The sequence below is a fragment of the Oncorhynchus kisutch genome, linkage group LG19 (genome assembly GCF_002021735.2).
Source record: "Oncorhynchus kisutch isolate 150728-3 linkage group LG19, Okis_V2, whole genome shotgun sequence".
NCBI classification, from domain to species: domain Eukaryota; kingdom Metazoa; phylum Chordata; class Actinopteri; order Salmoniformes; family Salmonidae; genus Oncorhynchus; species Oncorhynchus kisutch.
In genome coordinates, this window is record NC_034192.2 from 8,897,777 (window position 1) to 8,925,545 (window position 27,769).

A 27,769-nucleotide genomic window follows, 5' to 3' on the forward strand; every position below is an offset into this window, starting at 1 on the left:
GCAAAACTACGAACCTTCTTGAGAGTTCAAACGTGACAGTGACACATGGCTAAATGAACCACATTGCCCTTGAAGTCCAAGTGATTTGTTGGGGTGGAAGTGAATGTGGGGTCAACTTCAAGGCGAATAGTGAATGAAGACTATAGAGGTAATTGATGGGCTTTGGAGTGGCTTACACATTGTAATAGTTGTGTGCCTGTGTGTGTGACTCGGGTCAGGCGCTTTTTCTCTAAGGCCCCCGAGCCCTGACGCGACAAATCCAGTCGAGGTCGAAGACTCCGCGGGTGGGCGTGCCGCTGCGAGTCAAGTGTCCTCAGTCATCCATCGTCTCACAATTCGGTCACTCTCATCCGAACGACCCTCAGGCTCTTGTTCGTTAATACTGTAAATGGATATGGACGTAAACATGCTGTTTTTGACGTTACTGATGTGTTACAATCCGTATGTTTTTGGACTGTTTGAGGATATTAATATTGAGGAGGATCTTTCTCCCGACTTTGATTTGGATATTGTGAGTGTCATTTGAACTCTGAACTATTTAATTTGGCAACATTGATATATATATATTTTGAGAGCTTCATTGGAACCCCTTTTAACCAATCTACTTTGTTTCCCATTTCAGTCTCCCCGTAGAGTGCCTCGCCAGGTGAAATCCATGCTTACTAAGGTAAAGATTACAAAGTTGAATGTCTTGACATTTCTGCCCGTATGCATCTTTTGCGCTCTTGTGTGTCATTGTGTGTGTTGACTAGGCTACTGTAGACTAAATATCACCCGCATTAATAATCAGAGATCTGCATGTTGCATACTGTTGTTCATTGATAACAATTGAAGAATATGTCTCAAAAAGTCTTTCGTGAAAGCAGAGTAGAGGGATGGGTAGTTCACCACTGCGGTTTGTCATCCTCGAAAACTCTCATTGGGTGTGACACGCAGAGACCTGCCAAGCGCACCGGGCTGTACTGCAGATACGTGGAAATCGCTGGACATCCTATCCAGAAATACAATCAAAAATATAAAATATATCCCGCCAACGTGTTGATAAGGAGTTTGGAACGATATGCCACTGGTAATGAACGGAATGGAACAGTGGCCAGTGCGCAGCATGTGTGTGTGCGTGAACGCAGTGCTGTGCTGTCCCATCGACGATACATGAAAAACATAAATCACTGCCAGATTTAAATTAACCAAATGTATTACAAACCAATCAAACCTAAGGTATCAGCAATAAACATGAACCTAACATGTTGATGTCCAACCGCGTAGGAGACCAAACCGCATATCCAGGAGCTGTCGGTGAAGACCACCATTATCTCCCGATACGCCTTCACCGCGGTGTCGTGCACCATGCTCAACCGGCACTCCGCCGCCGCCGAGGGCGTCTTCCAGTTCCTGATTCCCAAGAACGCCTATGTCTCGAACTTTACCATGTAAGCGCCAAAACGCAACAGATGCGTAATTTTATTTTTTTATTTTTTTACTTGTAGCCTAGATAGATGCTTCTGGGTAATAGATCATGTCAGTCTGAGTCTAATATGGTTCAGATTGTGTACACGTGTTGCAAGTGAACTACAATGTATCTTTCCCCCTCAATTTATTTAGATTTCTCATTTATTTTCTCACTTTATTGTTGTGTGATTACTACCCCTCTTGCCATATTCTCCCTCTTCCCATGGCATGCCATTGTGGCCAGTCAATCATTGTATGGGTTTATGAGGGCTCTGTTGCTATGGGAGAGGTTAGTGTGGGGCCTGTGACTGTTCAGTGGTGCAAAGGTAATTTACTATGTTGTGGTCACAAGCCTTCATTCATCTCCATTTACTAGATTGTTCACTGGACCATGAGAGACATAGTCCAGAAGACTCAGAAGAAGCCTGTGAAAGGCTTGCCTGTTTACTTTTATGTATCACAGTAATATAGACCTAACACAATGAAATTAGGATTTCCCCAATGATTCTTAGACAGAGTTTTGAACTGTAAGGTTTACTTACTAGGGTGATCATCTCCACGCTTAACCCCTGACCTCTACCCTGAACACAGGATCATTGGGGGGCGTGTCTACCCCAGTGAGGTCAGGCCCAAGGAGAAGAAGGTCAAAGAGGGGAAGGGGGATGAGGCCAAACCCAAGAACAAGGAGAAAGGTGAACAGAGGTAAAAGTGTGTGTGCTTGTGTGTGTGAGTGTGTTCTTGTGTGTGTGTGTGTGTGTGTGTGTGTGTGGCCAATCACCAGTGTCTAACCTTGTCTGCCAGTACAACCTCTAGAGTCCTCTGGAGTCACTAGCTACTATTCTGCCAGTAGAAACAGGTTCATATCCCATATAAAAGCCTATTTTAAAGATGTACCCCGGCTATTTTTGAACTTTTCATTGTTGAAATACAAAACTCCACATATACATACAGTAATCAACACACACTTATGGTAAAATAAAATAGTTTTTTTTTTGTCACAAGTGAAAACTTAATGGAGTAAGGCCATTCAATGAGTTGATCTGATGATGCCCTCTGGCCTTTCTGGAACAATAGAGGAGCAATGGAGAAACAAAGAGGAAAGGCTTCTGTGCCTTTTGTTAAGTAAATCAGGTGTTAAACGAGGTGAAAAGGAGACTGGAGTGCGACTTCAAACACCAACCTGACCACAGAATGTGTTTCTGACCTGCCTGGAGTTGAGCAGCAGGGCTCGATCATAGCTCCAGAGACTGGAAATGAAGAACTATTGTCACATACAGTGCCTTGCGAAACTATTCGGCCCCCTTGAACTTTGCGACCTTTTGCCACATTTCAGGCGTCAAACATAAAGATATAAAACTGTGGGACACAATCATGAAGTGGAACGACATTTATTGGATATTTCAAACTTTTTTAACAAATCAAAAACTGAAAAATTGGGCGTGCAAAATTATTCAGCCCCTTTACTTTCAGTGCAGCAAACTCTCTCCAGAAGTTCAGTGAGGATCTCTGAATGAGCCAATGTTGACCTAAATGACTAATGATGATAAATATAATCCACCTGTGTGTAATCAAGTCTCCGTATAAGTGCACCTGCACTGTGATAGTCTCAGAGGTCCGTTAAAAGCGCAGAGAGCATCATGAAGAACAAGGAACACACCAGGCAGGTCCGATATACTGTTGTGAAGAAGTTTAAAGCCGGATTTGGATACAAAAATATTTCCCAAACTTTAAACATACCAAGGAGCACTGTGCAAGCGATAATATTGAAATGGAAGGAGTATCAGACCACTGCAAATCTACCAAGACCTGGCCGTCCCTCTAAACTTTCAGCTCATACAAGGAGAAGACTGATCAGAGATGCAGCCAAGAGGCCCATGATCACTATGGATGAACTGCAGAGATCTACAGCTGAGGTGGGAGACTCTGTCCATAGGACAACAATCAGTCGTATATTGCACAAATCTGGCCTTTATGGAAGAGTGGCAAGAAGAAAGCCATTTCTTAAAGATATCCATAAAAAGTGTTGTTTAAAGTTTGCCACAAGCCACCTGGGAGACACACCAAACATGTGGAAGAAGGTGCTCTGGTCAGATGAAACCAAAATTGAACTTTTTGGCAACAATGCAAAACGTTATGTTTGGCGTAAAAGCAACACAGCTCATCACCCTGAACACCCTATCCCCACTGTCAAACATGGTGGTGGCAGCATCATGGTTTGGGCCTGCTTTTCTTCAGCAGGGACAGGGAAGATGGTTAACATTGATGGGAAGATGGATGGAGCCAAATACAGGACCATTCTGGAAGAATGGAAAAGACCTGAGACTGGGACGGAGATTTGTCTTCCAACAAGACAATGATCCAAAACATAAAGCAAAATCTACAATGGAATGGTTCAAAAATAAACATATCCAGGTGTTAGAATAGCCAAGTCAAAGTCCAGACCTGAATCCAATCGAGAATCTGTGGAAAGTACTGAAAACTGCTGTTCACAAATGCTCTCCATCCGACCTCACTGAGCTCGAGCTGTTTTGCAAGGAGGAATGGGAAAAAATTTCAGTCTCTCGATGTGCAAAACTGATAGAGACATACCCCATGCGACTTACAGCTGTAATCGCAGCAAAAGGTGGCGCTACAAAGTATTAACTTAAGGGGGCTGAATAATTTTGCACGCCCAATTTTTCATGTTTTTGATTCGTTAAAAAAGTTTGAAATATCCAATAAATGTCGTTCCACTTCATGATTGTGTCCAACTTGTTGTTGATTCTTCACCAAAAAATACAGTTTTATATCTTTATGTTTGAAGCCTGAAATGTGGCAAAAGGTCGCAAAGTTCAAGGGGGCCGAATACTTTCGCAAGGCACTGTAAATCTGTGACCAGTCTCTGACAGGAAGAAATTACATCGTGCTTCTACTTGCCAGTCCATAAAATCGCACTTGTAAAATGAAATCAGATTTACATAGAGGGTATTACATTTTCACAGAGAGGGGAGAGAAGGAGAGTGATAGAAAGCATAAGGGAGAATGGGAGGGAGAAAATAAAGAAGGAGAGAGAGATATAGATAGAGGAATGGAAATGCTTAATGGTTAGTCCAGTGCTGAGTCCAGTGAGGAGAGCTCCTGGCAGTCACTGCCCTTCCACACTGATGATGTCACTACTTGGAATGACTCCTTCCCTACTCCTCCTCTTTCCCCAACTATTTCTCTCCCTTTTTTCCCCCTCTATATTCTTCTTATTTCTTCCTCCATTCCTCCCCTCTCCCCTCCCCAACTCTCTCTCCTCCTCTCTTCTCCATCAGTAGCGAACCAGAGGTGGAGGTGTTCAGGATGGGGGCCAGTATCCCAGGTCGTAACCGGGCCATGTTCATGCTGACCTATGAGGAGCTGCTCCAGCGGAGGCTGGGGAGGTATGAGCATGTGACCAGCCTGAGACCCCTGCAGCTGGTCAGCCGTCTCAGTGTGGACGTCACCATTGTGGATCACTCCACCATCACCCACCTCGAGGTGCTGCCACTGCGCATCGGCAAGAGCAACACGGCAGTAGCCAGTGGTGCCAGTGCAGCGAAGACACCTGGTACAGTTTGAGTGTGGGATGTGTTGAGTCTGTGCTTTGTCCATACTAGGTGTGTAATATATAGTGCATTCGGAAAGTATTCAGAACCCTTTATTTTCCCCACATTTTGTTACAGCTTTAATTCTAAAATGTATTAAATACACATTTTCCCTCCTCAATCTACACACAATACCCCATAATGACTAAGCCAAAACGGGTTTTTACAAATACCTTACTTACATATGTATTCAGACCGTTTGCTATGAAGCGGAGCTCAGGTGCATCCTGTTTCCATTGATCATCCTTGAGATGTTTCTACAACTCGATTGGAGTCCACATGTGGTGAATTCCATTGATTGGACATGATTTGGAAAGGCACACGACTGTCCACAGTTGACAGTACATGTCAGAGCAAAAACCAAGAGGAGCTCAGGAGTTCCTCTGTGGAGATGGGAGAATCTTCCAAAAGGACAACCATCTCTGCAGCACGACGGACTTTGCCAAAAGGCACCTAAAGGACTCTCAGACCATGAGAAACTAGATTTTCTGGTTTGATGAATCCAAGATTGAACTCTTTGGCCTGAAAGCAAAGTGTCACGTCTGGAGGAAACCTGGCACCATCCCTACAGTGAAGCATGGTGGTGGCAGCATCATGGTGTGAGATGTTTTCAGAGGCAGGGACTGGGAGGCTAGTCAGGATCGAGGGAAGATGAATGGAGCAAAGTACAGAGAATTCTTGATGAAAACCTGCTCCAGAACTCTCAGGACCTCAGACTGAGGCAAAGGTTCACCTTCCAACAGGAATATGACCCTAAGCACACAGCTAAGATAAAGCAGGAGTGGCTTTGGGACAAGTCTCTGAATGTCCTTGAGTGGCCCAGCCAGAGCCCGGACTTGAACCCGATCAAACATCTCTGGAGAGACCTGAAAAGAGTGGTCCAGCGACGCTCCCCATCCAACCTGACAAAGCTTGAGAGGATCTGCAGAGAAAAATGGGAGAAACTCCCTAAATACATGTGTGCCAAGCTTGTAGCGTCATACACAAGAAGACTTGAGGCTGTAATCGCTGCCAAAGGTGCTTCAACAAAGTACTGAGTAAAGGGTCTGAATACTTATGTAAATGTGATATTTCCGCTTTATATTTTTTATAACTTTACAAGCATTTCTAAAAAACTGTTTTGCTTTGTCATTATGGGGTATTGTGTGCAGATTGATGAGGGAAAAAACTATTTAATAAATGTTAGAATAAGGCTGTAATGTAACAAAATGTGGAAAAAGTCAAGGGGTCTGAATACTTTCCGAATGCACTTTATCTAACATTAGAAATAGTTCTGCAGTGATATTATTGGCACCTCTGAAAATGCCTGGCCAATGCTCAAATTTTCAGATTCCAACAGATTGCAATCTATTTAACCTTCCTATGAGCAATGTTGAGCATCTCTAGTTCAGCACACCCTTCCCCCCCACACACACACACACACACGTGCACACACACACACACACACACACACACACACACACACACACACACACACACACACACACACACACACACACACACACACACACACACACACACACACTCTCACACACACACACACACACACACACACACACACACACACACACACACACACACACACACACACACACACACACACACACACACACACTTCCCAGCTTTTTCTCACACACACTTAATGTTTCCCTACCACCAGCCAAGCCTGCTCTTCCCGTTTCCACGGTGATCAAACAAAATAAGACGTTCTGTAGGATCACCTTCAGCCCCAACATCGTTCAGCAGGCTAAGATCACCACCAGTGGCATGCTGGGAGAGTTTGTGGTGCACTATGACGTGGAGAGAGAGCTGGGGATAGGAGACATACAGGTCAGATTTCACACACCAAAAACACACACACACACACACCCACACACACACATCCAACGCTCCCGCGATTAGTGTAAATGTGTCATGCTGTGACCAGGCCTGTCCAGACATGGTAGATATGAACATGTTAAACTATGTATCTCCGCTTCACAGTATACATGAAAACTGCATGCATTAATCAAGGATCAAACAGGGCAAATACACATCTCTCTCATTCTCACACACACTCTCACACATCCGGGTCCCATAGCCTTCATCCACCGTCAATACATTCATTTTCCAGCACCACATCCACCCCCTCCCGGGTCACTCTACAACCACACCATCAGTCCAGCAGCCCTGTGGACACTGTGTTGGTGGGCTCTGTTTAACTGCTCATGGCTACCGAGAACTGTCTAACATTTCTCTGGTTCCCTCTCAGGTTCTGAACGGCCATTTTGTCCACTACTTCGCCCCAAAGGATCTGCCGGTGGTGCCCAAGAACGTAGTGTTCGTGATCGACACCAGCGCCTCTATGCTGGGCACCAAGATCAGACAGGTAGCCGGTTACGGTCAAACCCTTCTCATCACACCAGTGTCCAATGCTTAGATAGAGTCAAGACATCTTGTTCTCTCGTTCTCCTTTTGTTGTTGTTGTCATTAAACATGCTTTCCTTCTGAATACAATGATGAAAAATATATACTGTATAGCTTATGGTGAATCTGTGAGTTTTAATACATTTCAGGTGGAGTCAACTTTAGTTTGACTTTAGTCCTTCACATTTCTGGGATCAAGCCGTTAAGATCCTGAGAGATCCTGAGTTAGTGTAGCAGCGGAGGATGAATATTACCCCCAGTCCGCCCCCTCTCCGGTCTCTGGCGCAATACTCCCACACTGGTCTGGTAATATCAAAATCAGATCCTTCCTTCTGGGAGATTGCGTTATAATCCCTCTGGTATCATCTGATACTTCATCTGAGCAGCTGCTCCACTGCAGATCCAGAAACCCAAAGACTTAGAGTGGCAAAAACAGAAAAGAGAAACTGATTGATGGATACTCTGAAATGCTGGAAACATGCTCAAAGTTCACTATTGCAGTCATATTGAATTGAATGCTATGGAGGAGAGACGTCATTGTCTCTGGCGCAATGTAAACACTCCAGATGGCAGCATCATCACCCCTTGATCCCTCCCCCGTTCCCCTCCACCCCCAGTGGACCACTCTGTAGTGAACAAGTGGGCTTTGATCTCTCCCTACAATAGAGCACTCAGTCTGTCTATGGCTCTGACCCTTGCCCCCTACAGTCTATAGGCATCTGGTAACCCCTCTAACTCTATCATACCCACTCGACTCCAGATTTCATATTCATTTAGTAGGCTTTTCGTTCTGTGCAACTTCTAAACCCCAGTACAGTCAAGAAACAAGATGTAGCATTCATACGGTAAATAGCTGTGGTGTGTGTGTTTACGTGTATTTGTGTGTGTTTGAGAGGGTGAGAGAAACAGAGTTTCTGGACCAAGGAAATGGAATCTCCAGCTGTTCCAAAGGGCCGGGTCTTTGAGTGGCAGCGTCAGGTTAAGTCCAACCATTACAGAGTTAGCAAGGCAACAATACTGCTCCCAAAAACCATGACTAAAACATTACATCTTGGTGATTACCACAGTATTGGTGCTAACAGAAACCATGACCATGGGTGTTATTATAGCCTTTTGTGTGACAAGGTGTCTCTTCCCGTCGGCCAAAGTTTTCCAGGCCTGTTTGGTTCGCTCGTGTGAACACAACTGAATAGAATGATTTTGCACGAAGGCAAAGGTATTAAAATGATATCATTTGATTTATTGATGAAAGCAAAACAAAAATGCTCTCTCTCTCTCTCGCCCCTCTTCCTCCCTCTCTCTCAGACTAAGGATGCCCTGTTCACTATCCTGAGGGACCTGCGTCCAGGCGACCGGTTTAACTTTGTCAGCTTCTCTAACCGTATCAAGGTGTGGCAGCCCAACCGCCTGGTCCCCGTCACGCCTCTCAATGTCCGAGACGCCAAGAAGTTCATCTATATGCTCCAACCCACTGGAGGTGAGAGAGATAGAGACACAGCAGTGCATTCTGGGATAGAGGAAGATGAGTTGTTTCACTGATAGGCCTAATCAGAATCATTTAAGGGTGCTTATATTTGTCCCTTTTACACACTTCTACAAAGGTGTAATGGAAATGTGTTTCTTGCATTTCCAACTCCCCCTGTGACAGCCCTAGGGAGTGGGGTCACGGTCAGGGTCACCATTAAATGCCTTGCTCAAAGGCATAGTTACATATATATCTGTTACTAATCACTATTTCCCAAGATCAATCTCACTCTCCATCCCTCCTCTACCAGGCACCGACATCAACGGTGGCATACAGACGGGCTCCTCATTGCTAAGCGGCTATCTGAACGCAGATCCAGACGCCAACCACCACAGTGTGTCTCTCATCATCTTCCTGACAGACGGGCGGCCCACGGTGGGCGAGCTGCAGTCTCCCAGCATCCTCAGCAACGCGCGGACGGCGGTGAAGGAGCAGTTCTGCGTGTTCACCATTGGGATGGGGAACGATGTGGACTACAGGCTTCTGGAACGCATGGCCCTGGAAAACTGTGGGATGATGAGGAGGATACATGAGGATTCAGACGCCAGCACCATGCTCAAAGGGTGTGTGTGTGCGCGTGTGTGTGTGTGTGTGTGTGTGTGTGTGTGTGTGTGTGTGTGTGTGTGTGTGCGTGCGTGCGTGCGTGTGTGTGAGAAGTGTTCAGTAGACAGCTAGTACAGAGGATAAGGCAGAAGTGGTTAGACTTTATTAATTATAATTAATTATAATCAAATGGTATAGAGAAGGTCAGGGGGTGAGATAAAGGAATAGGAACTAGTGAAATAATAACAAATGATACACATACTGAGAGAAGGCTCTTCAGAGTCTTGAACTGCAATCTTTCAAACCAAACCAAACACACACACATTCGGCGACAGTCTTACCGGCCACTTTTCTGAAGTGTTTGTTTAGGAGTGAGGGGAGGAATGTGTGTGACTGTGTGTTGTGAAAGGGCAGTCTGGGTATGTCTGAGGGCTTAATTGATAGCCTCCTGAGATAATAACAGAGGAGAGACCTAGCTGACTCAACACACAGTTAAAGAGGTGAGGAGGTTGACTGTGCTACGGTTCAAGGCCTGGCTGGAAATATCACTCTGTCATATATCTCTCTCTCCCTCCCTCCATGTCCCTCCCTCCCTCTAGGTTTTATGATGAGATAGGCACTCCACTGCTCTCTGACATCAGGGTGAATTACACAGAGGACTCGGTCCAGTACGTCACCCAGCACCTCTTCACCAACTATTTCAATGGCTCAGAGATCGTCATCGCCGGCAAATTGACCAATCAAAGTGCAGACTCCCTGCACGTCCAGGTCACCGCCAGCAACAGCGACAAGAGCATCGTCCTGGAGACAGACGTGGCGTTACGTCAAAGGGAGGTGGAGACGGAGAGGCACGTGAAGGAGGCGGCGGCCGGGGTGGGGTCAGGGGACACAGGGGCGGGCACGACAGGGTCAGTGGCGGATGATTTCGTGGAGCGCGTATGGGGTTTCCTGAGTGTGAAGGAGGGGCTGAGGTCCAGGCTGAAGAGCCAGACCAGCAGGGAGAGAGACGGATATACCCAGCAGGCAACTGACCTCTCCCTGACCTATCACTTCCTCACGCCCCTCACCTCCCTCGTGGTGGAAAAACCTCAGGTGCTGGCCGATGGAACCATGGCCGAGGACACACCCACCCCCACCCCTGTAACCACAGAGACAAATAAGAAGGCTGCTTCAGCCAATGAGCTTTCGGATGAGACGGAAGGGGAGGAAGACACGGCCCAGAGCCTGCACTTGAAGAAAGACCAGCCGGGCGGACAGAGTTCCAGAATTACCAAGACAACGGGTTAGCAGGCTTGATTGAGGCTTTTGTTTCTGACTTAATCCGTTTGATCAAATGCTTCCTGTTAACGATGCCAACGCCAACAAATAGAAAATGAGAGGAAGTATTGGACTACTGAAAACCCGTAAAAATCGAAGTCTGTTTTGTCTATAGGTAAAGTTGTGAAGAGGCCAGTCCAAAAATCTATAACCATCTCCAAAACATCAGGTTAGTGGTTCTGAGGCTCTGTTAGAGGGACGGGGACTGGAGTAAGGTACTGTAGACACGTAGACACACACACACTGAGATTGAGACCGAGAGAGAGGTCAGTAGACTAAAGAAAAAACGTGAGAAGACATCAATGAACCTGTCATTGCTGCTGCTTTCTCATCTCCTGAATCTTTACTTAGCTCAGCTCTCACAGGCCCACTCAAAGCAGGAAACAACTAACTGCGATAACTAACTGCCTACAACTAACTCAAATCAAATCAAATGTTATTGGTCACATACACATGGTTAGCAGATGTTAATGCGAGTGTAGTGAAATGCTTGTGCTTCTAGTTCCGACCATGCAGTAATATCTAACAAGTAATCTAACAATTTCACAACAACTACCTTATACACACAAGTGTAAAGGAATTAATAGGAATATGTACATATAAATATATGGATGAGCGATGGCCGAACGGCATAAGAAAGATGCAGTAGATGGTATAGGGTACGGTATATACATATGAGATGAGTAACGTAGGCTTCGTAAACATTATATAAAGTGGCATTGTTTAAACTGACTAGTGATACATTTATTACATCCAATTTTAATTATTAAAGTGGCTAGAGTTGAGTCAGTATGTTAGCAGCAGCCACTCAATGTTAGTGATGGCTGTTTAACAGTCTGATGGCCTTGAGATTGAAGCTGTTTTTCTGTCTCTCAGTCTCAGCTTTGATGCACTTGTACTGACCTCGCCTTCTGGATGATAGCAGGGTGAACAGGCAGTGGCTCGGGTGGTTGTTGTCCTTGATGATCTTTTTGGGCTTCCTGTGACATCGGGTGGTGTAGGTGTCCCGGAGGGCAGGTAGTTTGCCCCCGGTGATGCGTTGTGCAGACCTCACTACCCTCTGGAGAGCCTTACGGTTGCGGGTGGAGCAGTTGCCGTACGAGGCGGTGATACAGCCCGACAGGATGCTCTCGATTGTGCATCTGTAAAAGTTTGAGTGTTTTTGGCGCTGTTGCGCCTTCTTCACCACGCTGTCTGTGTGGGTGGACCGTTTCAGTTTGTCCGTGATGTGTACGCCGAGGAACTTAACTTTCCACCTTCTCCACTACTGTCCCGTCGATGTGTCGGTGCTCCCTCTGCTATTTCTTGAACTCCACGATCATCTCCTTTGTTTTGTTGATGTTGAGTGTGAGGTTGTTGTCCTGACACCACACTCCGAGGGCCCTCACCTCCTCCCTGTAGGCCGTCTCATCGTTGTTTGTAAACAAGCCTACCACTGTTGTATCGTCTACAAAATTGATGATTGAGTTGGAGGCGTACATGGCCACGCAGTTATGGGTGAACAGAAGAGTACAGGAGAGGGCTGAGAACACACACTTGTGGGGCCCCAGTGTTGAGGATCAGTGGGGTGGAGATGTTGTTTCTTACCCTCACCACCTGGGGACGGCCCGTCAGAAAGTCCAGGACCCAGTTGCACAGGGCGTGGGTCGAGACCCAGGGTCTCGAGCTTAATGAGGGTACTATGGTGTTAAATGCTGAGCTGTAATCGATGAACAGCATTCTTACATAGGTATTCCTCTTGTCCAGACTGCCAACAGCTAACTGCCGACAGCTAACTGCCGATAACTAACTGCTTACAACTAACTGCCTACACTGGTATCTGGTGATATCTGATTATACATACGTACATACAGTGTAGTCGTTTGTGCTTCACATTCACAGAAATATACAGAAACGTGTATTTAACAGACCTGGGTCAATACATTTCCAAACAAGTATTCAGATACTCAAATACACTGACTCAAACATACTCCCATGCATTTAACCCAGGTATTTCAAAATAGCATTTAAATCAGTATTTTAAAATACTTTCTAAAAAACAACAACTTTCAAATACAATTTGGTCGACTATTTGGCTTTGATAACTATTCAGATACTCAAATAAAAGTACTTGTTTTGGCTGTGTATTTGAAAATACTCAAATACACAGAAAAAAGTATTTCAATAACAAATACTCCAATACACATGTATTTGAATCCAGGTATGCATAGATGTACTATTCCCTCATATTCAATAACAGTGTCTCTCCAACCCGTCTCTCTCACACCAACCCCCTTGCCACAGCGGACGGCGATCCCCACTTTGTGGTTGAGTTCCCCCTCAGTAAACTGACTGTGTGTTTCAACATCAACGGAGAGCCAGGACACATTCTCAGAATGGTATCTGACCACAAGCACTCTGGTAAGACTGTCCTCTCAAGAGATTCTGACTTTATGTTTGATGTTTGGTTATGTGTTTTCATATGATTCGTGTGGTCTATTTGTGTGTGTGATCGTGCGTGTGTGTATGTGAGTCTAGGTGTGACAGTAAACGGTAAGCTGATAGGCGCCCCGGCACCAGCGGGCAGCCACAAACAGCAGAGGACATACTTCAGCACCATTACCATCGTGGTGAACCGACCCAAACGTTCCTACATCGAGGTCACCCCCAAGAAGGTCATCCTGGATGGACAGGACCGCCTGGTCCTGTCCTGCGACACCACAGTCTCCGTGGAGAGTGGCGGGCTTGTGGTGACGATAGTGGGAAAGTCCACCGTGACCGTAACCATAGGAGGAACCATTCGTTTCGTCATATTGGTGCATCAGTACAAGAACCCTGCTCCCTATCAGAGAAACCACCTGGGATTTTACATCTCCAACAGCAAAGGGCTGTCACACGACTGTCATGGACTACTGGGTAGGTATCAGAAACTACTAGTGGGATGTCGAGGAAGGGGGCTTGAGCCGGAATGGAATTAGGCCCTAGTGAAGATTACCATTGTTTTGCCTATAGCTCTGTGGTTCTGTTCCATTCTGACCCTCTCTGATTCTACTTCCAGGTCAGTTCCTGTATGAGGAAGTGGGACTCGCAGAGCTTTCTGGCAATGCTACAGCAACAGGAGACCACAGCACATCTTTACGGTCACCCATCTTGAAGGTCAAAGGGCGTTCAGTGCCGGTGGTCCAGAAGACCCGGCGTATTTACAGCGGACGTCAGAGCGTGGACTGCTGGTTCGCCAGGAACAACGCAGCCAAACTGATCGACGGACAGTATGAGGACTATGTGGTGTCTCACCTATTTGACACGGGCGATTGGCCCCACGGAAGTAACGGAGCCTGAAAAAGGAGCCAATAAGGAGCCAGCAATGTACATGTCCCATCCACACTGGAACAATAACCCAGGTACATCTATAGTAGCCAACAGACCCTTCTCATATCCTCTGACACTAAACCTCTAAATCATCTTTCTTTTTGCCCCACATACTCACACTCCAAACACTACTCTACTACCCATAGAGTTTGTAACTGTGCCATATAGCGTCTGTGACATCATGGGCAGTGTCATTGAATTTATCTCCATTTTAAAGTAGTCAATTTTCTTCTTCACAATTGGCTGATCCCTCCTGATGACCTAGTAAGACATGACTCCAACTGGGTCACCAGGAGAGATCAGCCAATGAAGTTGGAAGTCCCACCCAGTTGACTACATTAAAATGGTTGAAGCCCTCAATAGCACAGCCCATGCTAATACGGCCTTTTGGCCACTAGAGGCCTCTATCATTCTCTATGCTACTACCCCAGCCACCCATCCCCCTCCGACCATGTCTTTCAACCCACTTCGTATTGCCTGCTTCCTGTTGTTCTTCAGTTTTTTTCCTCAGGTGCACCTGCGCTGAATAACCAACCATCAATATTCTTCAATATATTTTTGTACTATTTTTAATATAAATGTAATAAGGACATTGTTTGACTTGCATCATTTTATACTGTCATTTTTTACTTGTAAATATAACCCTTATTGAACCTGATGAACTTTTTGTGTGTAAAAACAAGATTTATTGGTAAAGATCAACTTTTTTTCTGAACAGCTCTAGATTGTAAGAACACTTGAAACATAATACTAACAAAGTAAACAGTTCTATGAAAGTAACTAACAGTTAACACAAACATTCAGTATAAGTATGTGCTGTATGTGGCCCAAGCAGGAATCACACCCAAAACTAGTACTGTGCTCCATCCTACCGAGTCAATCCCATCAAGGGCTTTAAAGACAATGTCCTCATGTTCACAGGGCTCACATTCACGGTAAACGCTGCTCAATCTGAAATTGCGTTTAACAGCCGCATTGTCTACAACTCGTATTAGGACTGAATCCAGGCCTTAGTCATTGCAGGAAGGCAGGCTCTTTACATGCTAGGGTTAGGTGCTAACTGGGAGAGCAAACAGGTGAACCCGATCATGTGGCGACACTGCTTAGGATCACACCTGGTCACACCAGACACCCCCCTAACTAACCCTCTCCTCTACCTGTCCCAACGACTAGCTCCCTCTCTAACCACCCCCCTCATCCCTCCTGTCATCAGTTTGGAGTCACAGAGGTGTACTACTCCACGTCCCGCTCAGGTGTCTGTCATCGAGCTCAGGGGCCACCGGGCTGACCTAAGCCACCGGGCTGACCTAAGCCACCAAAGGAATTCAACACCCGTGTTTGTTATTATACAACTTCACTTTAAATTATTATAATACAAACAGTGACAACTGTTAAGACAAATAACAGAAATGTTTCTCGTATCATATTTGAATATATTATGGCAACATGGCACTTTCAAGTGGAAATCCATTAAACATTCAAACTATTTCAGTCACAATTAAAAATGATGTTTCCACAAACACATACATACATGATGGACTGGAGCAACGCTAAATTTAAAAAATGTAGATAAAAAAAAAAAAAGTGAATAATTTGCATAAATGCAAACAGTGTAGTGGCGCAGGTCCTCACAGTACCTGTTCCAAACATTTGAGGTCACGTGAAATGACAGTCTCACACAATCAGAATCCTTCATATCACTAAGACATTAAAATGGTTCCAGGAACAGAATTCAATGAATACAAAAATGGCAGTACTGTATTTTCTTGTTAGAGTTAACAGCTCAATGATTGAGAAATGTGATCTATAAGAATGAACATACCAAAATAGTGTTCCGTTTACAATTGTATCTCGGGTTGACCGTGATCATTTCTGGGATACCATTTGGAAATGTCCCATTACTCCAGGTTTAACCACAAGTAATATGAATACAGTCAAATATGTCCAATAGACATAAGAAAATACATTAGAACTCAAAATCACAAAGCTCTTTACTTCATATCAGAAACATTATTTGGATAAATCCAAATCAATCCCAAATGGACATCCATGAGGAATAGAAAATGATCTGGTCCATTTTCCACCTTGTTAAACATCCTCTGGAGAAGTGTGAAGAACTGTTCCAGACCACTACAGTCCAACTCAGATAAAACATTGCCAACTTTAAGGTCCAACTGCTTGGGCTGAGTTACAATAGTCTGACAACTGATATGAGTGGACGTTGAAATCCATATGATTGAAACTACCCAGCCCTTCCACTTGTTAGTGGCGAAGGAGGAAAGGAGACAAGGACACTAGTAGTGGATTCTACTGAATACTACAGGTCCAAAACTTATTTAATTACAGATCATTAGATGATGTATGTCGAGGTTTGAACTAAGCAGTTATCTGTATGATGAAGGAAAACAGAGGAGATTGTACTGACACCTTACCGCTACTCTTTAGAAGTTGATACGGTATGTCAAGGAGCTCTTTGGAGATCAACAAACACCCTTTTCACAAAATCCCCCCCGTGAGAGAGGACAGATTTACTCTTTCATCATCACTGTGCTCTCTAATCATCTCCATTACGAGACACTTTATAGCCCCCACCAAGCTTATAGCCCCCTCCATCATAAAGCATAGTTAAGATAACATTCAACATCCTCTAACAGCCAAGTCATCATCAAAGACATCATTGGGATGTGTACAATGAAAAAAAGCAAATGCGTGTGATTTGTTTGTGTGTGGTGCGGGTCAGCGTGTGTGTCAGGGGGCTTTTAGAGAAGGATATCAGAGCTACACCTCCACCCAGCTAGGTATTATGCCCACTACTGGGAGGCTAGAGTGGGACCCTCCTCGGATCCATTGTTGAACTATCCTCCTCCTCAGCGTCTGTGTCGACGGGCAACAGGACCTGGATGAGGTAGAAACACGTCAAGGAAAAGATACAAACATACAGACATCGTCACACAGATACGTGAGCAGCTGTCGGCCAGGTTGAGGTGATGTGTCCAGGTCTGGTGTGCTGTTATTTCCAACCCAAGGCTATAAAGTTCCACTTTATTCCCAGTCTGGAATATTGTCCAGACCACTGCTCCACCATATATAAATCACAACATAGTGGAATTCCAGAACCTCACACGCTTTATGGAAATCCTTTTATGGCATAATAAACCACCATATTACATTCAGAAAGTATTCAGACCCCTGGACTTTTTACACATTTTGTTATGTTACAGCCTTATTCTAAAAATGGATTCAATTAAAAAAAAATACCAAATCAATCTACACACAATACCAAAAAATGTCTGCAGCATTGAAGGTCCCCAAGAACAGGGTTGCCGCCGTCATTCTTAAAAATGTAAGTAGTTTGGAACCACCAAGACACTTCCTAGAGCTGGCCGCTCGGACAAACTGAGCAATCGGGGGAGAAGGGCCTCGGTCAGGGAGGTGAACAAGAACCCGATGGTCACTCTGACATAGCTCCATAGTTCTTCTGTTGAGGTAGGAGAACCTTCCAAAAGGACAACCATCTCTGCAGCACTCCACTAATCAGGCCTTTATGGTAGAGTGGCCAGATGGAAACCACTCCTCAGTAAAAGGCACGACAGCCAGCTTGGACTTTGCCAAAAGGCCACTAAAGGACTCTCAGACCATGAGAAACAAGATTCTCTGATGAATCCAAGATTGAACTCTTTGGCCTGAATGCCAAGCGTCACGTCTGGAGGAAACCTGGCACCATCCCTACGGTGAAGCATGGTGGTGGCAGCATCATGCTGTGGGATGTTTTTCAGCAGCAGGGATTGGGAGACTATTCAGGATGGAGGGAAAGATGAACGGAGCAAAGTACAGAGAGATCCTTGATGAAAGGATCCTCATCCACGCTCCTCATCCAACATGACAGAGCTTGAGAGGATCTGTGGAGGAGAAATGGGAGAAACTTCCTAAATACAGGTGTGCCAAGCTTGTAGCGTCATACACAAGAAGACTTGAGGCTGTAATCACATCCAAGGTGCTGCAAAAAAAAGTACAGAGTAATTTATTTTTTCTACATTTGCTAAAAAATTCTAAACTTCTTTGCTTTGTCATTATGGGGTATGGTGTGTAGATTGATCATCAATTTTAGAATAAGGCTGTAAATTCAACAAAATGTGGAAAAAGTCAAGCTATCCAAAAAACCTTTCAGACATCTAGGATGAGATTATAGTAGTGTGTGCATGCACGCAATGCAGACATCTAGGATGAGATTATAGTAGTGTGTGCATGCACGCAATGCAGACATCTAGGATGAGATTATAGTAGTGTGTGCATGCACGCAATGCAGACATCTAGGATGAGATTATAGTAGTGTGTGCATGCACGCAATGCAGACATCTAGGATGAGATTATAGTAGTGTGTGCATGCACGCAATGCAGACATCTAGGATGAGATTATAGTAGTGTGTGCATGCACGCAATGCAGACATCTAGGATGAGATTATAGTAGTGTGTGCATGCACGCAATGCAGACATCTAGGATGAGATTATAGTAGTGTGTGCATGCACGCAATGCAGACATCTAGGATGAGATTATAGTAGTGTGTGCATGCACGCAATGCAGACATCTAGGATGAGATTATAGTAGTGTGTGCATGCACGCAATGCAGACATCTAGGATGAGATTATAGTAGTGTGTGCATGCACGCAATGCAGACATCTAGGATGAGATTATAGTAGTGTGTGCATGCACGCAATGCAGACATCTAGGATGAGATTATAGTAGTGTGTGCATGCACGCAATGCAGACATCTAGGATGAGATTATAGTAGTGTGTGCATGCACGCAATGCAGACATCTAGGATGAGATTATAGTAGTGTGTGCATGCACGCAATGCAGACATCTAGGATGAGATTATAGTAGTGTGTGCATGCACGCAATGCAGACATCTAGGATGAGATTATAGTAGTGTGTGCATGCACGCAATGCAGACATCTAGGATGAGATTATAGTAGTGTGTGCATGCACGCAATGCAGACATCTTGGATGAGATTATAGTAGTGTGTGCATGCACGCAATGCAGACATCTTGGATGAGATTATAGTAGTGTGTGCATGCACGCAATGCAGACATCTTGGATGAGATTATAGTAGTGTGTGCATGCACGCAATGCAGACATCTTGGATGAGATTATAGTAGTGTGTGCATGCACGCAATGCAGACATCTTGGATGAGATTATAGTAGTGTGTGCATGCACGCAATGCAGACATCTAGGATGAGATTATAGTAGTGTGTGCATGCACGCAATGCAGACATCTAGGATGAGATTATAGTAGTGTGTGCATGCACGCAATGCAGACATCTTGGATGAGATTATAGTAGTGTGTGCATGCACGCAATGCAGACATCTAGGATGAGATTATAGTAGTGTGTGCATGCACGCAATGCAGACATCTAGGATGAGATTATAGTAGTGTGTGCATGCACGCAATGCAGACATCTAGGATGAGATTATAGTAGTGTGTGCATGCACGCAATGCAGACATCTAGGATGAGATTATAGTAGTGTGTGCATGCACGCAATGCAGACATCTAGGATGAGATTATAGTAGTGTGTGCATGCACGCAATGCAGAGATCTTGGATGAGATTATAGTAGTGTGTGCATGCACGCAATGCAGACATCTTGGATGAGATTATAGTAGTGTGTGCATGCACGCAATGCAGACATCTAGGATGAGATTATGGTAGTGTGTGCATGCACGCAATGCAGACATCTAGGATGAGATTATAGTAGTGTGTGCATGCACGCCATGCAGACATCTTGGATGAGATTATAGTAGTGTGTGCATGCACGCAATGCAGACATCTTGGATGAGATTATAGTAGTGTGTGCATGCACGCAATGCAGACATCTTGGATGAGATTATAGTAGTGTGTGCATGCACGCAATGCAGACATCTAGGATGAGATTATAGTAGTGTGTGCATGCACGCCATGCAGACATCTTGGATGAGATTATAGTAGTGTGTGCATGCACGCAATGCAGACATCTTGGATGAGATTATTGTCATGAAAGAAGCAGAAAGGGGGCTTTCCCAGCCTTCCTCTCTCACCGATATGAGGCCAATCCCAAATAAATAATCTTCATTCAGATACTGTACACTCAGACCAAGATGTCTATCAATGTTATGTCTGTGTTTCATCCCATAAGGAAACAGGTTGGAGATGTTAAGGCATTTAACTAGTCCGTTTGACAGCATACACCAGAAAGGCCATAACTAACAGCTCTAAAATAACTAAATGTTTGGCTGTTTGTGATAAAAGTAAACAGCCTTCTCTGAACACCATATGGCCACAGCTGACCATGGGTGAAACCATCCCCCAACACTATCCTACAGACCGTGTCGGGAACTGAACTCAAAACTCAATGCACATAGACTATTGACCAACCAAACTCCAACAGCTCTCCCTAATCAATGCCCTCCTCTCTCCCATGGACATAGTTCTCTCCCTCTTTTTTCACCTCCTCCACTCCACTTTCCATAACATCACTGAATGGAAATTCATTCCAAATGTCACTTATTCCCGGGATGAAGGGATGATTTGTTGCTGCTTGGCAGAGTACCAGGGACGAGGAGGGAGAGAGGGAGAGCGAGCAACACTGCCAGTCTGTCATAATCATTGTGACTCCAGAGAGAGGGTGAGAAAGAGAGAGAGAGGACAGAGTGAGAGAGAGGAGAGTATACAGTAACCCACTGACTGCTGTGTAGGTCAATTCTCTCCGATTCCCCAACACAGGAAGCTTCTGTCGACAGTCTCACTACTCCAATATACCGTACATGATTTCCCTCTCAAATAGACCAACACTATACACCCACTGGAGACAGTTAACTAATATCATAATGACGTCACTATTCAACACATACTGTTCTCTCACCAAATACAATTCTCACAATGGATCCATTGAAACAAGGTGATCACACACTTACGGTGGACTACAATCTCAACAGATTAGGAGCAACTCTACAACATGAAACACAGAAGACACTTGACTCAACGACGTGACAACTGGCAGGCCGATCTAGCGCCATCCATCCATCACTCGTGTCTTACCAAACAAGGAATGTCAATAACATTGCTATGACACTCATATTTTCCAGAACAGCCGGGACAAGTAAGACATTGATTCAATTCCACACGGCACAATCCAACTCGGGTAACTGACCCACAGAGAAACAACACGACAAATTGACAGGCGAAAACAGAGAGAGAAACAAAAATGGAGAGAAAGGGGGAGAGGAGGTTGTGGGGGGGGTTCCCTGACTCAGTCTTTCCTTGACAGTAACTGTGGGCCAGTTGCCCTTTAGACCAACCCAGAGAGCAGTGTGTGTGTAGGTGTTGTCTTTCTCAACAAACACACGTCTTTAGCCAGTGTCCTATTGGGATATGTAGTGTCACGGTGATGTTTGGTGGGAAAGTCTCTTTGTACCCATGGGCCTTAATGTTGTATCATCAAACAATGTCCCTTCATGATGCCACAGAGCAGTAGCTGCTATAACAGCCTCCACTCTTCTGGGAAGGCTTTCCACTAGCTGTTGGAACATTGCTGCGGGGACTTGCTTCCATTCAGCCAAAAGAGCATTAGTTAGGTCGGGCACTGACGTTGGGCGATTAGGCCTGGCTCGCAGCCAGCGTTCCAAATCATCCCAAAGGTAGTTGAGGCCAGCGCTCTGTGCAGGCCAGTCAAGTTCTTCCACACCGATCTCGATAAACCATTTCTGTATGGACCTCACTTTGTTGGAAGCACAGAATCGTCTAGAATATCATTGTATGTTGTAGCGCTAAGATTTCCCTTCACTGGAACTAAGGAGCCTAGTCTGAACCATGAAAAACAGCCCCAGACCATTATTCCTCCTCCAAACTTTACATTTGGCACTATGCATTGGGGCAGGTAGATTTCTCCTTGCAACCGCCAAACCCAGATTCATCCGTCAGACTGCAAGATGGAGTCCAATGGCAGCGAGCTTTACACCACTCCAGCCGACGCTTGGCATTGCGCAACGTGATTCCAGGCTTGTGTGCGGCTGCTCTGCCATGGAAACCTATTTCATGAAGCTCCCGACTAACAGTTCTTATGCTGACATTGTTTCCAAAGGCTGTTTTGAACTTGGTAGTGAGTGTTGCAACAGAGGACCGATGATTTTTATGTGCTATTCGCTTCTGCACTTGGCGGTCCCCGTTCTGTGAGCTTGGGTGGCCTACCACTTTGCGGCTGAGCTGTTGTGGCTCCTAGACGTTTCCACTTCACAATAACAGCACTTACAGTTGACCAGGGCAGCTCTAGCAGGGCAGACATTTTACAAACTGACTTGTTGGAAACGTGGCATCCTATGACGGCGCCACGTTGAAAGTCACTGAGCTTTACGCTATGGGCCATTCTACTGCCAATGTTTGTCTATGAAGATTGCATGGCTGTGTGCTCGATTTTATACAATGGTCAGCAACAGGTGTGGCCGAAATAGCCAAATCCACTCATTTGAAGGGGTGTCCACATACTTTTGTACATGATAATCGCACACGAGACACCCACCTTATTTGCGCCCATCTCAGTGAACTAATCCATTGCGGAGGCCGAGACTAATCCATTGCAGAGGCCGTGGGGGTGGCACAGTCCAAGCAGAAGAGGAGTGTGGCTGCACGTCTCCCTCCAGAATGGGCTCCCTCCCGCCAATTTGTGTACATTCATTGTTTCATAAATTCATTGTGTGAATTGTTTGCATTTGACTGTTAGTTTATATCAATTTCCCATTACATACGTTCATCACCAGTACTACATTTACAGTTCATTCCTATAATATCTCATCTACAAAAGTTTGGTTGGTTACGGTAATGTCTTTTAATGCATTAAATATGTTCTTTCAGACTTGTACCATTCTTATTGTTGGAGTGGGCATGTTGTTTGCAGAGTGCATAACCTGTGCTACACTTGAGAGAAACAAGTTTTGGTTTATTTAATTCCATTTATGAGTTTTGTTCATTTAGTCTGTCTTTTGTTTGGAGCGTTCCTGTCGATGTTGAGTAAGGACATGCACCTGATTATGCATAGAAGTTGGTCTGTATTGGCTACCTGGCCTGAGTAAATGTGGTCTTTATTGTCTACCTGGCCTGAGCAAATGTAGGCATATAAATGTGCCCATTTGGGGATATGTTAGTATTTCTGATTGGCTTAATGCACGAACACTAATGAGCTGTAGAGCTTCTCAAAGAAATGTTGTTTTCTTCACCTCAAACAAAGTAGGTTTTCACATCCATTGAAAATGACAATTCCTCAATGTATTTAAAAAAAGAAAAATCTTTCCAGCTCTCTCCCTTTCAATAACCACTCAGCGTGAAAGGGAAAAATGGTATGCTCTGATCCACTGGAAACATAAAATAGGCCAAACTGATTACTTCTTATCCCTTAAGCAAATAGCCTACAGCTGTGTTTGTCCCGAGCTCATTAGCATGGACAACTTTGAGAGCCCAAGATATTTTATACAATGTTGCAAGGAGTTTCAGGCCAGACCCAAGTAAATAGTTGATACAATGTTTCAACGTTCGCTGCAGGCAGGCCATGCGTAGCCAATGTGTTTTATTGAATATACTTTTATCAGGACATTTTCTACCTGCAGGCAGCAATGTTTTTATTTGTTGGCTTTATAGGCTATTTTTCTATAGTTGGAAATGGCAATATAAGTTACTTTTTAGGTTTGTATTATTTTCATTTAGATTTGAATAGAATTTTGATTAACCACATGACAATGATTTTGAGGTACGAAGATGTTATTATAAAAATGTGCATATGAAAACTATAACTGGCACGCAGATCAGTAGAAATGGTAAGATAAATGGTCATTCCACATGAGAAATGTTGCCGACTCCTTGTGCAGCCTATTACCGGCAACTTCAGGTGAGTAACGGCAGAATCTGGAAAAACCATTAGGAGCGGGAGGAGGTGAAGTTTTTCTTCTGGTTATCTTGATCTCTGTCTCCCTCTTCAGTCATTTGTGCCTTATTTGAGCTTAAAGCATCATATATATATATATATATATATATATAAAAATATGTTTCAAATTTGACCAATGATTGGTCGAAAGAACAGACGCCTTTCGTTTTTTTTTTGTCAGGGACATCTCTAGTTAACCGACACTCACCTGTGACTCGTCGCCAGTAACCCACGGCACCGTGGAGACGACCTTGGTCGAGGGGTCACAGGAGTCATCCAGGCTCTTGTACTTCCTCATCATCAGACTGTCCACCACCCAGAACATGATGGACTACAGAGGGTCACACAGAAAACAAACTCAGTCAGTACAACTGGTGTAGTGGTGGATGCTTAATGGCCATGTAATGTACAATCAGTGTAGCCTAGTAAGCCTACATTCTGTAAACTTCATGCACGTTTTCTATCCAAAAATACAAGCGTAATGCACTGTCTGGGATACAAAACTCAGCAAAAAAAGAAACGGTCTTTCAAAGATAATTTGTTTTAAAAAACACAGAGCTTCATTGTAAAGGGTTTAAACACTGTTTCCCATGCTTGTTCAATGAACCATAAACAATTAATGAACATGCAACCTGTAGAACGGCCGTTAAGACACCAACAGCTTGCAGACGGTAGGCAATTAACATCACAGTTATGAAAACTTACTAAAAACTAACTAAAAAAGGCCTTTCTACTGACTCTGAAAAACACCAAAAGAAAGATGCCCAGGGTTCCTGCTCATCTGCGTGAACGTGCCTTAGGCACGCTGCAAGGAGGCATGAGGACTGCAGATGTGGCCAGGGCAATAAGTTGCAATGTCAGTATTGTGAGACGCCTAAGACAGCGCTACAGGGAGACAGGACGGACAGCTGATCATCCTCGCAGTGGCAGACCACGTGTAACAAGAACTGCACAGTATCAGAACATCCGAACATCACCCCTGCGAGACAGGTACAGGATGGCAACAATAACTGCCCGAGTTACACCAGGAACGCACAATCCCTCCATCAGTGCTCAGACTGTCCGCAATAGGCTGAGAGAGGCTGGATTGAGGGCTTGTAGGCCTGTTGTCTGGTGAGGACCTGCCTTACATCACCGGCAACAGCTGGACCAGACAAGACTGGCAAAAAGTGCTCTTCACTGACGATTCGCGGTTTTGTCTCACCAGGGGTGATTGTCGAATTCGCATTTATCGTCAAAGGAATGAGAGTTACACCGAGGCCTGTACTCTCGAGCGGGTTCGATTTGGAGGTGGCGGGTCTGTCATGGTCTGGGGCAGTGTGTCACAGCATCATCGGATTGAGCTTGTTGTCATTGCAGGCAAACTCAAAGCTGTGCGTTACAGGGAAGACATCCTCCTACCTCATGTGGTACCCTTCCTGCAGGCTCATCCTGACATGGCCCTCCAGCATGACAATGCCACCAGCCATACTGCTCGTTCTGTGCATGATTTCCTGCAAGACAGGAATGTCAGTGTTCTGCCATGGCCACCGAAGAGCCCGGATCTCAATCCCATTGAGCACGTCTGGGACCTGTTGGATCGGAGGGTGAGGACTAGGGCCATTCCCCCCAGAAATGTCCGAGAACATGCAGGTGACTTGGTGGAAGAGTGGGGTAACATCTCACAGCAAGAACTGGCAAATCTGGTGCAGTCCATGAGGAGGAGATGCACTGCAGTACTTAATGCAGCTGGTGGCCACACCAGATACTAACTGTTACTTTTGATTTTGACCACACCTTTGTTCAGGGACACATTATTCCATTTCTGTTAGTCACATGTCTGTGGAACTTGTTCAGTTTATGTCTCAGTTGTTGAATCTTACATTTATACAAATATTTACACGTTAAGTTTGCTGAAAATAAACACAGTTGGCAGTGAGAGGACGTTTCCTTTTTTGCTGAGTTTACATGTACCACAGGATGTTGGTGGTACCTTAATTTGGGAGGACGGCTCATAGTAATGGCTGGAATGAAATGAATAGGACAGTATCAGACTCATACACATGGTTTCCATTCCAGCCATTATTATGAGCCATCCTCCCCTCAGCGGCCTCCTCTGACATATACACAACATTATGTAGTGTTATTGCAGGCTGGTTGAGACTCACGTTGACAATGACGGGCACGATGAGCATGACCAACACAAGGTCCACCTGAGGGTTAGGGATGTAGTCCAGCAACACAGACTGCAGCTGGAACAGTAGCGTGCAGAGAAACACAGTGTCACAACACACACTTTCAATTTGGGCAGGGCAAAATAACAGGCGCGTTACACAAAAGACTGTCATCCAATGACATTTAGATCGTCAATATTTTGCACTATAATAGAGCGAGTATCTCTTTGGCTCTCTGCTGTGGAACATGTGTGAGATTGGAGCTAATGTGATGATTGTGGTATTCACCATGTCAGAGAGAGAGAAAAATCTCAAAGTATTCGGTTTGTCTGGAATGAGCTACGGTATGTTAATGACAGTTTGCCTGCCCCCCACCCCCCACCCCCTTCTCCCTGAGAAAAAGCCACAGTGTCCCAAAGCAATGTGTACTGAAAAAAACTAAATGACCCTCTTCAAGAGAGGAGCAGTGAACAGAGAAACAACGACCCTAAAACACAAAGAAGATTTGAGCAGGAGATCCACAGCCTCAGTCAAATAACCAACCAAACAAATAGTCTAAAGACCCTAGTCCCAGGGGCCAGATGACATTCATTTGGCTCAAGGTCAATGTTCCCATTCTGTTCAAAGGACAACGCTTTCTCTTTGTTCTCTCCAAAACCTTTCATCCTCCCTTTCTTTTTCAGCCTTGACTTTCTGTTGACTTTAAATTGTCACCAGAGATTTCAAACACAGAACCGAGAAGAAAGAACATGATTGACACTTCCACTCTCTCCCTCGAGTGGGTAGAGTCTCTCAGTTCTCTCAGGATCTGGGTTAGCCCATGTCCTTGGAGCAGGTGGTTGTGGGTACTGTAGGCCTACTCACGTTGGTCCATCCTGGAATGAGCAGCACCAAGCTGACTACACTCTTCTCCAGGACCATGATGAGAAGGTAGACACCACACTGACCGAGCCACGCTGCGGCCTGGGGAGGGTCACCTGGTCAGACAGAACAGACCATTACTTAATGACCACACAGAAACCACATGCACTGACCAACGGACTCAGATCAGCCATAGAGAGGACGACAGCAGACTGCACATTGACCCCATAGAGGCATTCATACACACAGACAAGCACCCACAAACTCAGTGCGCTGGTCTAAACACGTCTAAATACTATTTGCATCTCTCGGTCATCTCAGTGTACACAGACAGGAACATGTCTCTGTCATTAACAAACACTCTGCACCTGGGAACACAGCAGAGAGAAAGACAAGAGAGACAGACGAGACACAGAGACAGAGAGAAGTGAGACAGCGGAGAGAAAGGTATAAGAGAGAAACTGGATGTTGTTGTTCAGCTCTTTAAGAGGGACAGAGAGGATTTACAACTAACTGTACACACACGGCTAAAGGTTTTACTATTTGTTTAGTTTTCAGGACCAATAGTTATGACAGAGGGACAGTATTTGTAGCAGGCTTTTGGGGGAAAGG

The 27,769-nt window shown here is 44.9% G+C and overlaps 2 protein-coding genes across 3 annotated transcripts in view; one reads left to right on the top strand and one right to left on the bottom strand.

The window, feature by feature from the left end:
* Positions 1 to 316: 316 nt before the first annotated feature.
* Positions 317 to 14,854, top strand: LOC109864574 (inter-alpha-trypsin inhibitor heavy chain H5-like). 2 transcript variants are annotated; one of them, XM_031797082.1, is made up of 14 exons: positions 317 to 511; positions 623 to 667; positions 1,267 to 1,430; positions 2,041 to 2,151; positions 4,749 to 5,020; positions 6,718 to 6,887; positions 7,309 to 7,425; positions 8,769 to 8,940; positions 9,239 to 9,551; positions 10,131 to 10,813; positions 10,964 to 11,017; positions 13,132 to 13,248; positions 13,366 to 13,743; positions 13,886 to 14,854. In XM_031797082.1, exons 1-14 carry the CDS (start codon positions 389 to 391, stop codon positions 14,164 to 14,166), a joined length of 3,000 nt encoding a protein of 999 aa, XP_031652942.1. In that variant the 5' UTR covers positions 317 to 388; the 3' UTR covers positions 14,167 to 14,854. The 2 variants fall into 2 exon arrangements, with proteins under 2 accessions (XP_031652942.1, XP_031652941.1); XM_031797081.1 differs by having other exon boundaries at positions 318 to 511; positions 4,746 to 5,020.
* A 5-nt stretch (positions 14,855 to 14,859) lies between these two features.
* The window catches only part of LOC109910343 (store-operated calcium entry regulator STIMATE-like), an 18,147-nt gene continuing 5,237 nt past the window's right edge, over positions 14,860 to 27,769 (bottom strand). The window contains exons 5-8 of the mRNA XM_020509518.2: positions 27,161 to 27,273; positions 26,291 to 26,374; positions 24,352 to 24,474; positions 14,860 to 17,092 (exon numbers count right to left, since the gene is read on the bottom strand). Of these exons, the coding sequence (XP_020365107.1) occupies positions 17,018 to 17,092; positions 24,352 to 24,474; positions 26,291 to 26,374; positions 27,161 to 27,273 (395 nt within the window). The 3' untranslated portion in view covers positions 14,860 to 17,017. The remainder of the gene's footprint in view (positions 17,093 to 24,351; positions 24,475 to 26,290; positions 26,375 to 27,160; positions 27,274 to 27,769) is intronic.

Excerpts from the sequence above, each read along its gene's own strand:
- LOC109864574 (XM_031797081.1), top strand. The coding sequence starts at position 389 with ATGGATATGGACGTAAACATGCTGTTTTTGACGTTACTGATGTGTTAC. Across the intron at positions 1,431-2,040 it reads TATGTCTCGAACTTTACCAT|GATCATTGGGGGGCGTGTCT; the intron begins GTAAGCGCCAAA and ends CCCTGAACACAG. Across the intron at positions 2,152-4,745 it reads AAGGAGAAAGGTGAACAGAG|TAGCGAACCAGAGGTGGAGG; the intron begins GTAAAAGTGTGT and ends CTTCTCCATCAG.